Source organism: Haemorhous mexicanus (assembly GCF_027477595.1).
Source record: "Haemorhous mexicanus isolate bHaeMex1 chromosome 36 unlocalized genomic scaffold, bHaeMex1.pri SUPER_36_unloc_1, whole genome shotgun sequence".
Lineage (NCBI taxonomy): Eukaryota > Metazoa > Chordata > Aves > Passeriformes > Fringillidae > Haemorhous > Haemorhous mexicanus.
Window position 1 is genome coordinate 1 of NW_026775993.1, and position 11303 is coordinate 11303.

Below are 11303 nucleotides of genomic sequence, written 5' to 3' on the forward strand. Positions count from 1 at the left end.
CCCCCATTTTTGGGATGTCCCCCCCCCCCATTTTTGGGATGTCCCCTCCATTTTTAGGATGTCCCTCCCCCATTTTTGGGATGTCCCCCCCCCCTTTTTGGGATGTCCCCTCCCCCATTTTTGAGGGTCCCCCCAATTTTTAGTGTCCTCCCCCCCATTTTTGGGGTTACCCCCCCCATTTTTGGGGGTCCCTCCCCCATTTCCGGGGTCCCCTCCTCATTTCCGGGGTTCCCCCCATTTTTGGGATTCCCCCCCCCATTTCCGGGGTCCCTCTCCCCATTTCCGGGGTCCCCCTCCCCATTTTTGGGATCCCCCCCATTTTTGGAGTTACCCCCCCCCATTTTTGGGATCCCTCCCCCATTTCCGGGGTCCCTCTCCCCATTTTTAGTGTCCCCCCCCATTTTTGGGGTCCCCCCATTTCCGGGGTCCCCCTCCCCATTTTTGGGATTCCCCCCCCATTTCCGGGGTCCCCCTCCTCATTTCCGGGGTCCCCCTCCCCATTTTTGGGATCCCCCCCATTTCCGGGGTCCCCCTCCCCATTTTTGGGATCCCCCCCATTTCCGGGGTCCCCCCTCCCCATTTCCGGGGTCCCCCTCCCCATTTCCGGGGGTTCCCCCCCCATTTTTTGGGATTCCCCCCCCCATTTCCGGGGTCCCCCTCCCCATTTTTGGGGTCCCCCCCTCACCCAGGGGCTGCTCCTGGCCCAGGCTCACTCCTGGGGGGTCGCCACTCAGCAGCAGCCCCTGGGGGGGGGGGAGGGGACACACGGGGGGTGACAATGGGGACAGGACGCGCTGCCACCCCCCCCCCGCGACCCCACCATGGTGTGTCCCTGGGTCACCTCCCCCGTGTCACCTCCCCCTCCCATCCCAGTGTCACCCCAGACCCCCCCAGAGCCCCCCCCAGACCCCCCCAGTGTCCCTCCCCTGTCCCCAGTGTCCCCAATGTCCCCAATGTCCCCAAATCCCCAATGTCCCCAAATCCCCAATGTCCCCCCAATGTCCCCACTGTCCCCAATGTCCCCAATCACCCCAATGTCCCCAATGTCCCCTCTGCCCCCTCAATGTCCCCAGTGTTCCAATGTCCCCAATCACCCCAGTGCCCCCAATGTCCCCAATGTCCCCAATGTCCCCAACCCCCCCAATGTCCCCCAATGTCCCCCCTGTCCCCAATGTCCCCCCAAAGTCCCCAATGTCCCCAGTGTCCCCAATGTCCCCAATCACCCCAGTGTTCCCATTGTCCCTACTGTCCCCAATGTCCCCAATGTCCCCTCCCCTGTCCCCAGTGTCTCCAATGTCCCCAATGTCCCCCAATGTCCCCAATGTCCCTCCCCTGTCCCCAATGTCCCCAATGTCCCCCAATGTCCCCAATGTCCCCCCAATGTCCCCCCCTGTCCCCAATGTTCCCCCAAAGTCCCCAATGTCCCCCAAAGTCCCCCAATGTCCCCAATGTCCCCAATCCCCGCAATGTCTCCAATGTCACTACTGTCCCCAGTGTCCCCAATGTCCCCAATGTCCCCCCCAATGTCCCCAATCCCCCCAGTGTCCCCACTGTCCCCCAATGTCCCCCAATGTCCCCCAATGTCCCCAATCCCCCAATCCCTCCAGTGTCCCCAGTGTCCCCAATGTCCCCAATGTCCCCCCAGTGTCCCCAGTGTCCCCAATCCCCCCAATGTCCCCAGCATCCCCCGATGTCCCCAATGTCCCCAATCCCCCCAATGTCCCCAATCCCCCCAATGTCCCCAATGTCCCCCAGTGTCCCCAATGTCCCCAGTGTCCCCAATGTCCCCAATCCCCCCAATCCCCCCAGTGTCCCCAGTGTCCCCAATGTCCCAATGTCCCCCCTGCCCCCCCCGTACCAGCAGTTGGGGGTCGAGCTCCGCCCGTTTCAGGGGGGCCCCGGGGGGGTCCTCGGGGCTCGGCTCCCGCGGCCTGGGGAACGTGTCAGGCCCCCGCCCACCGGCACACAGGCCACGCCCACCGGCATGCAAGCCACACCCCCACACCCATCAACACATAGCCCACTCCCACTGACACACCCAGACATGCCACGCCCACCGACACACCCACACAAGTCCCACCCATATCCCCATAGCCCCGTGGCCACGCCCACAACTCCACAGCCACCACCCACATTAATGCCTTCCATGCCACACCCCGACCACACCCTGAGAAGCCACACCCACAGCCACATCTTCCATGCCACACCCCGACCACACCCCGAGAAGCCACACCCACAGCCACATCTTCTACGCCACACTCCGACCACACCCTCAGAAGCCACGCCCACAGCCACATCTTCTATGCCACACCCTGACCACACCCTGAGAAGCCACACCCACAGCCACATCTTCTACGCCACACCCCGACCACACCCTGAGAAGCCACGCCCACAGCCACATCTTCCATGCCACACCCCGACCACACCCCGAGAAGCCACGCCCACAGCCACATCTTCTACACCACACCCCGACCACACCCTGAGAAGCCACGCCCACAGCCACATCTTCTACGCCACACCCCGACCACACCCCGATAAGCCACGCCCACAGCCACATCTTCTACGCCACACCCCGACCACACCCTGAGAAGCCACACCCACAGCAATGCCTTCCATGCCACACCCCGACCAACACCCTGAGAAGCCACGCCCACAGCCACATCTTCTACGCCACACCCCGACCACACCCTGAGAAGCCACGCCCACCCCCACGCTTTCCATGCCACACCCTCCCTCCTCCCAGCCACGCCCTTTTGAGCCACACCCACCCCCACATCGCCAGAAACCAGACCCCACCCTTTTAAGCCACACCCACAACCACACCCTCCCCCATGCCACACCCCCTAGGCATTCCCTCCAAAGCCACACCCCTTAGACACACCCTCACCGGCCACGCCCACACGCCCAGACCCGCCCTTTCCCAGACCACGCCCACAGCCATACCCAACCACGCCACGCCCCTCATTAATTCACCAAAGCCCCACCCACCTCTTTTCTAGCAGGGCGTGGCCGCTGGGCGTGGCCGAGGGCGGGGTCGCTGCCCCATCTCGGAAGGGCGTGGCCAGGCCGGGAGGGGGCGGGGCCTCGCCCGGGGAAGCTGCGTGCACGGGGCCTCGGGGGCGGGGCCTCGTGCTTGTGGGCGGGGCCAGCTCGGCGCAGGCCCCGCCCCCTCTGCGGCTCGGCCCCGCCCAGCTGGAAGTCGCCGTCCATGGGGATGTAGGGGGCCAGCATGGCCAGGTCCAGGGGGGGCGACTGCAAATGGGGTGGGGGCACATTTGGGGTCACATTTGGGGTCTGGGGGCACATTTGGGGTCTGGGGGCACATTTGGGGTCAGGGGATGTAGGGGGCCAGCATGGCCAGGTCCAGGGGGGGGCGACTGCAAATGGGGTGGGGGGCACATTTGGGGGGATTTGGGGGTCTGGGGGCACATTTGGGGTCTGGGGGCACATTTGGGGTCTGGGGTCTGGGGGCACATTTGGGGTCAGGGGATGTAGGGGGCCAGCATGGCCAGGTCCAGGGGGGGGCGACTGCAAATGGGGTGGGGGATTTGGGGTCACTTTTGGGGTCTGGGGGCACATTTGGGGTCTGGGGGTCTGGGGGCACATTTGGGATTTGGGGTCACATTTGGGGTCTGGGGTCACATTTGGGGTCTGGGGGTCACATTTGGGGTCAGGTTTGGGGGTCTGGGGGCACATTTGGGGTTTGGGGTCTGGGGGCACATTTGGGGTCAGGGGATGTAGGGGGCCAGCATGGCCAGGTCCAGGGGGGGCGACTGCAAATGGGGTGGGGGCACATTTGGGGTCACATTTGGGGTCTGGGGGGCACATTTGGGGCTGGGGGCACATTTGGGGTCTGGGGGCACATTTGGGGTCTGGGGTCTGGGGGCACATTTGGGATTTGGGGTCACCTTTGGGGTCTGGGGGCACACTTGGGGTCAGGTTTGGGGGGCACATTTGGGGTCTGGGGTCTGGGGTCACATTTGGGGGGATTTGGGGTCACTTTTGGGGTCTGGGGGCACATTTGGGGTCAGGTTTGGGGTCACATTTGGGGTCTGGGGGCACATTTGGGGTCTGGGGTCACATTTCGGGTCTGGGGGCACATTTGGGGTTTGGGGTCTGGGGGCACATTTGGAGTTTGGGGGCACATTTGGGGTTTGGGGTCTGGGGGCACATTTGGGGTCTGGGGGCACATTTGGGGTTTGGGGTCCGGGGTCACATTTGGGGTGGGGGGTCCCAGGAGCGTCCCCACCCCCCCCCTCACCTGCAGGGTGGTCCCGGGGCCGCGGCTCCCCCCAAAAATCTTCTGGACCTGCAGCACCCGTTTGGGGGCTGGGGGGGCACAGCCACCGACCCCCCAGAGACCCCCAGACCCCAAAAACCCCCAGAGACCCCCACCCAGACCCCGAAGACCCCCCCAAACCATCCCTAGACCCACAAGAGCCCCCCAAAAATCCCCCAGACCCCAAAGACCCTCCCCCAAACAACTCTAAAACCCCCCAGGACCCCCCCCGAAAAACCCCCCAGAGACCCCCCCAGACTCCAAAGACCCCCCCAGGACCCCCCCCAAAAACCCCCCAGAGACCCCCCAGACCCCAAAAACCCCCAGAGACCCCCACCCAGACCCCGAAGACCCCCCCAAACAATCCCTAGACCCCCAAGAGCCCCCCCCCCAAAACCCCCCCCCAGACTCCAAAGACCCCCCAGGACCCCCCCCAAAAACCCCTCAGAGACCCCCGCAGACCCCAAAAACCCCCAGAGACCCCCACCCAGACCCCGAAGACCCCCCCAAACAATCCCTAGACCCCCAAGAGCCCCCCCCAAAAAAACCCCCCAGACCCCGAAGACCCCCCAAAAAATCCCTAGACCCCCAAGAGCCCCCCCCCAAACCCCCCCCCAGACTCCAAAGACCCCCCAGGACCCCCCAAAAACCCCCCAGAGCCCCCCCAGACCCCAAAAACCCCCAGAGACCCCCACCCAGACCCCGAAGACCCCCCCAAACCATCCCTAGACCCCCAAGAGCCCCCCCCAAAAATCCCCCAGACCCCAAAGACCCTCGCCCAAACAACTCTAAAACCCCCCATGACCCCCCCCAAAAAACCCCCCAGAGACCCCCCCAGACTCCAAAGACCCCCCAGGACCCCCCCCAAAAACCCCCCAGAGCCCCCCCCAGACCCCAAAAACCCCCAGAGACCCCCACCCAGACCCCAAAGACCCCCCCCAAACCATCCCTAGACCCCCAAGAGCCCCCCCAAAAAAACCCCAGACCCCAAAGACCCCCCAAACAATCCCTAGACCCCCAAGAGCACCCCCAAACCCCCCCCCCCAGACTCCAAAGACCCCCCAGGACCCCCCCAAAAACTCCCCAGAGACCCCCCAGACCCCCAAAAACCCCCAGAGACCCCCACCCAGACCCCGAAGACCCCCCCCAAACCATCCCTAGACCCCCAAGAGCCCCCCCAAAAAAAACCCCCAGACCCCGAAGACCCCCCCAAACCATACCTAGACCCCCAAGAGCCCCCCCAAAAAACCCCCCAGACCCCGAAGACTCCCCAGGACCCCCCCCAAAAACCCCCCCCAGACTCCAAAGACCCCCCAGGACCCCCCAAAAACCCCCCAGGACCCCCCAGACCCCAAAAACCCCCAGAGACCCCCCCAAAAACCCCCCAGAGCCCCCCCAGACCCCAAAAACCCCCAGAGACCCCCACCCAGACCCCGAAGACCCCCCCAAACCATACCTAGACCCCCAAGAGCCCCCCCAAAAATCCCCCAGACCCCAAAGACCCTCGCCCAAACAACTCTAAAACCCCCCAGGACCCCCCCAAAAACCCCCCAGAGCCCCCCAGACCCCAAAAACCCCCCAGAGACCCCCAGCCAGACCCCGAAGACCCCCCCACACCATACCTAGACCCCCAAGAGCCCCCCCAAAAAACTCCCAGACCCCGAAGACCCCCCAAAAAATCCCTAGACCCCCCAAGAGCCCCCCCCAAACCCCCCCCCAGACTCCAAAGACCCCCCCCAGGACCCCCCCAAAAACCCCCCCAGAGCCCCCCCAGACCCCAAAAACCCCCAGAGACCCCCAGCCAGACCCCGAAGACCCCCCCAAACCATCCCTAGACCCCCAAGAGCCCCCCCAAAAATCCCCCAGACCCCAAAGACCCTCCCCCAAACAACTCTAAAACCCCCCATGACCCCCCCCAAAAACCCCCCAGAGACCCCCCCAGCCCCCAAAATACCCCTCAGGACCCCCCCAAAAACCCCCAGAGACCCCCCCAGACTCCAAAGACCCCCCCAGGACCCCTCCCAGAGACCCCCCCAGACCCCAAAATACCCCTCGGGACCCCCCCCAAAAACCCCCCAGACCTCAAAGACCCCTCCCCAAACAACTCCAAGATCCCATCAAACCCCCCAAAATCCCCCAAAATCCCCCCAAAAAACCCCAAAATTTGGGTCAGGCCTCGCCCCCCCCGCCCCCCACTCACCGGGGAGGGGGCTGCGGGGGCGGCGGGGAGGGGCGGGGGTCGCGGGGGGGGGGTCGAAGATGGGGGCGAGGAGCCGGACGAGCTCGGGGGTGCAGAAGCGCCGGGGGTCCCTCTGCAGGGCGGCCTCGGGCACGTGGGAGGGGCGCACGAAGGCCAGGACCCCCGGGACCCCCCGGGACCCCCAGCCCTGGGGGGCACAAAGAGGGTGAGACCCCCGGAAAAACCCCAAAATTAACCCGAGACCCCCCCAAAAACCCCCTCAAAATCGACCCAGAAACGCCCCAAAACCAACCCGGGACCCCCAAATAAAACCCCAAATTCATCCCAGAACTCCCCCAAAAAATCCCAAATCCACCCCAGGACCCCCGGGACCCCCCGGGACCCCCCAGCCCAGAGGGGCAAAAAGAGGGTGAGACCCCCGGAAAAACCCCAAAATTAACCCGAGACCCCCAAAAACCCCCTCAAAATCGACCCAGAAACGCCCCAAAACCAACCCGGGACCCCCAAATAAAACCCCAAATTCATCCCAGAACCCCCCAAAAAATCCAAATCCACCCCAGGACCCCCGGGACCCCCGGGACCCCCAGCCCTGGGGGGCACAAAGAGGGTGAGACCCCCGGAAAAACCCCAAAATTATCCCGAGACCCCCCAAAAACCCCCTCAAAATCGACCCAGAAACTGCCCCAAAATCAACCCGGGACGCCCCCAAAAAACCCCAAATTCATCCCAGAACCCCCCCAAAAAATCCCAAATCCACCCCAGGACCCCCCAGGACCCCCGGGACCCCCAGCCTTGGGGGGCAAAAAGAGGGTGAGACCCCCGGAAAAACCCCAAAATTAACCCGAGACCCCCCAAAAACCCCCCTCAAAATCGACCCCGAAACGCCCCAAAACCAACCCCGGGACCCCCAAATAAAACCCCAAATTCATCCCAGAACCCCCCAAAAAATCCCAAATCCACCCCAGGACCCTCGGGACCCCCGGGACCCCCAGCCCTGAGGAGCAAAAAGAGGGTGAGACCCCCGGAAAAACCCCAAAATTAACCCCGAGACCCCCAAAAACCCCCTCAAAATCGACCCAGAAACGCCCCCAAAACCAACCCGGGACCCCCAAATAAAACCCCAAATTCATCCCAGAACCCCCCAAAAAATCCCAAATCCACCCCAGGACCCCCGGGATCCCCGGGACCCCCAGCCCAGAGGGGCAAAAAGAGGGTGAGACCCCCGGAAAAACCCCAAAATTAACGCGGGACCCCCCAAAAACCCCCCTCAAAATCGACCCAGAAACGCCCCAAAACCAACCCGGGACCCCCCAAATACAAACCCCAAATTCATCCCAGAACCCCCCAAAAAATCCCAAATCCACCCCAGGACCCCCGGGACCCCCGAGACCCCCAGCCCTGAGGGGCAAAAAGAGGGTGAGACCCCCGGAAAAAACCCAAAATTAACCCGAGACCCCCAAAAACCCCCTCAAAATCGACCCAGAAACGCCCCAAAATCAACCCGGGACCCCCCCAAAAAACCCCCAAATTCATCCCAGAACTCCCCAAAAAATCCCAAATCCACCCCAGGACCCCCGGGACCCCCGGGACCCCCAGCCCTGAGGGGCAAAAAGAGGGTGAGACCCCCGGAAAAAAAAAGAGGGTGAGACCCCCGGAAAAACCCCAAAATTAACCTGAGACCCCCCAAAAACCCCCTCAAAATCGACCCAGAACCGCCCCAAAATCAACCCGGGACCCCCAAATAAAACCCCAAATTCATCCCAGAACCCCCCAAAAAATCCCAAATCCACCCCAGGACCCCCGGGACCCCCGGGACCCCCAGCCCTGAGGGGCAAAAAGAGGGTGAGACCCCCGGAAAAAACCCAAAATTAACCCGAGACCCCCCAAAAACCCCCTCAAAATCGACCCAGAAACGCCCCAAAACCAACCCGGGACCCCCCAAATAAAACGCCAAATTCATCCCAGAACCCCCCAAAAAATCCCAAATCCAACCCAGGACCCCCGGGACCCCCGAGACCCCCAGCCCTGAGGGGCAAAAAGAGGGTGAGACCCCCGGAAAAAACCCAAAATTAACCCGAGACCCCCAAAAACCCCCTCAAAATCGACCCAGAAACGCCCCAAAATCAACCCGGGACCCCCCAAAAAAACCCCAAATTCATCCCAGAACTCCCCAAAAAATCCCAAATCCACCCCAGGACCCCCGGGACCCCCGGGACCCCCAGCCCTGAGGGGCAAAAAGAGGGTGAGACCCCCGGAAAAACCCCAAAATTAACCTGAGACCCCCCAAAAACCCCCTCAAAATCGACCCAGAACCGCCCCAAAATCAACCCGGGACCCCCAAATAAAACCCCAAATTCATCCCAGAACCCCCCAAAAAATCCCAAATCCACCCCAGGACCCCCGGGATCCCCGGGACCCCCAGCCCTGAGGGGCAAAAAGAGGGTGAGACCCCCGGAAAAACCCCAAAATTAAAGCGGGACCCCCAAAAACCCCCTCAAAATCGACCCAGAACCGCCCTAAAACCAACTAAGGACCCCCAAATAAAACCCCAAATTCATCCCAGAACCCCCCAAAAAATCCCAAATCCACCCCAGGACCCCCGGGACCCCCGGGACCCCCAGCCCTGAGGGGCAAAAAGAGGGTGAGACCCCCGGAAAAACCCCAAAATTAACCCGAGACCCCCAAAAACCCCCTCAAAATCGACCCAGAAACGCCCCAAAACCAACGCGGGACCCCCCCAAAAAACCCCAAAATCATCCCAGAACTCCCCAAAAAATCCCAAAACCCCCCAGGACCCCCGGGACCCCCGGGACCCCCAGCCCTGAGGGGCAAAAAGAGGGTGAGACCCCCGGAAAAACCCCAAAATCAACCCGAGACCCCCCAAAACCCCCTCAAAATCGACCCAGAAACGCCCCAAAACCAACCCGGGACCCCCCCAAAAAACCCCAAATTCATCCCAGAACCCCCAAAAAATCCCAAATCCACCCCAGGACCCCCGGGACCCCCCCAGATTCCCCAAAATCCCACCCAGGACCCTCGGGAGCCCCCCCAAAATCCCCCCCAGGGCCCTCGAGACCCCTCCCAGACCCCCCAAAATCCCCCCAAGACCCTCGGGACCCCCCAAAATCCCTCCAGGACCCTCGAGAACCCTCCCAGACCCCCCCCCAAATCCCTCCAGAACTCCCGGGACCCCCCAAAATCCCCCCCAGGACCCTCGAGACCCCTCTCAGACCCCCAAAATCCCCCCCAGGACCCTCGCGACCCCTCCCAGACCCCCAAAATCCCCCCAGGACCCTCGGGACCCCCCCAAAATCCCACCCAGGACCCTCGGGACCTCTCCCAGACCCCCAAAATCCCTCCAGGACCCTCGGGACCCCCCCAAAATCCCCCCCAGGACCCTCGGGAACCCCCCCCAAAATCCCTCCAGGACCCTCGGGACCCCCCCCAAAATCCCCCCCAGGACCCTCGCGACCCCTCCCAGACCCCCCAAAATCCCCCCCAGGACCCTCGCGACCCCTCCCAGACTTCCAAAATCCCCCCAAGACCCTCGGGACCCCCCAAAATCCCCCCAGGACCCTCGAGACCCCTCCCAGACCCCCCAAAATCCCACCCAGGACCCTCGGAACCTCTCCCAGACCCCCAAAATCACCCCAGGACCCTCGGGACCCCCCAAAATCCCACCCAAGACCCTCGGGACCCCCCCCCAAAATCCCACCCAGGACCCTCGAGACCCCTCTCAGACCCCCAAAATCCCACCCAGGACCCTCAGGACCCCCCAAAATCCCCCCCAGGACCCTCGAGACCCCTCTCAGACCCCCAAAATCCCACCCAGGACCCTCGGGACCCCCCAAAATCCCCCCCCAGGACCATTGGGACCCCCCAAAATCCCTCCAGGACCCTCGGGAACCCTCCCAGACCCCCCCCCAAATCCCTCCAGAACTCCCGGGACCCCCCAAAATTCCCCTTCAGGACCCTCGAGACCCTTCCCGGACCCCCCAAAATCACCCCAGGACCCTCGGGACCCCCCAAAATCCCCCCCAAGACCCTCGGGACCCCCCCCAAAATCCCCCCCAGGACCCTCGAGACCCCTCTCAGACCCCCAAAATCCCTCCAGGACCCTCGGGAACCCTCCCAGACCCCCCCAAATTCCCCCCCCACCCCTCTCCCAGTCCCTCCCAGTCCCTCCCAGTCCCTCCCAGTTCGTACCCAGGCTCAGGTCCAGCACGGCCTCCGGGGGGGCGGGGGCGGGGGGCGGGGGGCGACGCCCCCTCCCCAAATCGCGGCGCTGGGTCTGCTCCAGGGACAGCACCAGCCCGCGCTGCTCCACGCGGCTGCGGGGCGGGGGAGGGGAGGGGGCGTCAGGCGGAGACCACCCCCCAAAGAGGGGCTTGGGGGGTCCCCGGGTGGGATTTGGGGGGTCCCCGGGTGGGATTTTGGGGGTCTCCATCCCCCCAAAGAGGGGCTTGGGGGGTGGTCTCCGGGAGGGGTTTTGGGGGTCCCCGGGTGGGATTTGGGGGTCCCCGGGTGGGATTTGGGGGTCTCCATCCCCCCAAAGAGGGGTTTGGGGGTCCCCGGGTGGGATTTTGGGGGTCTCCCCGTGATTCCTCCCCAATGCCCCCTGTGACCCCCAATGTCCCCAATGTCCCCAATACCCCCAATCCCCCTCAGTGCCCCAAATGTCCCCAATGTCCCCAATGTCCCCAATGTCCCCAATGTCCCCAGTGTCCCCACTGTCCCCAATGTCCCCCAATGTCCCCCAATGTCCCCAATCCCCCCGATGTCCCCAATCCCCCCAATGTCCCCAATGTCCCCAATGTCCCCAGT

At 63.5% G+C, this 11303-nt stretch overlaps 1 protein-coding gene across 1 annotated transcript in view; it reads right to left on the bottom strand.

Moving 5' to 3' along the window:
• Window positions 1–685: 685 nt before the first annotated feature.
• Window positions 686–11303, bottom strand: part of HIF3A (hypoxia inducible factor 3 subunit alpha) — a gene marked incomplete at its 3' end in the record, with an annotated part of 45198 nt that continues 34580 nt past the window's right edge. Inside the window, 5 exon segments of the mRNA XM_059837460.1 lie at window positions 686–743; window positions 2989–3252; window positions 4262–4329; window positions 6480–6666; window positions 10726–10810. Of these exon segments, the coding sequence (XP_059693443.1) occupies window positions 686–743; window positions 2989–3252; window positions 4262–4329; window positions 6480–6666; window positions 10726–10810 (662 nt within the window).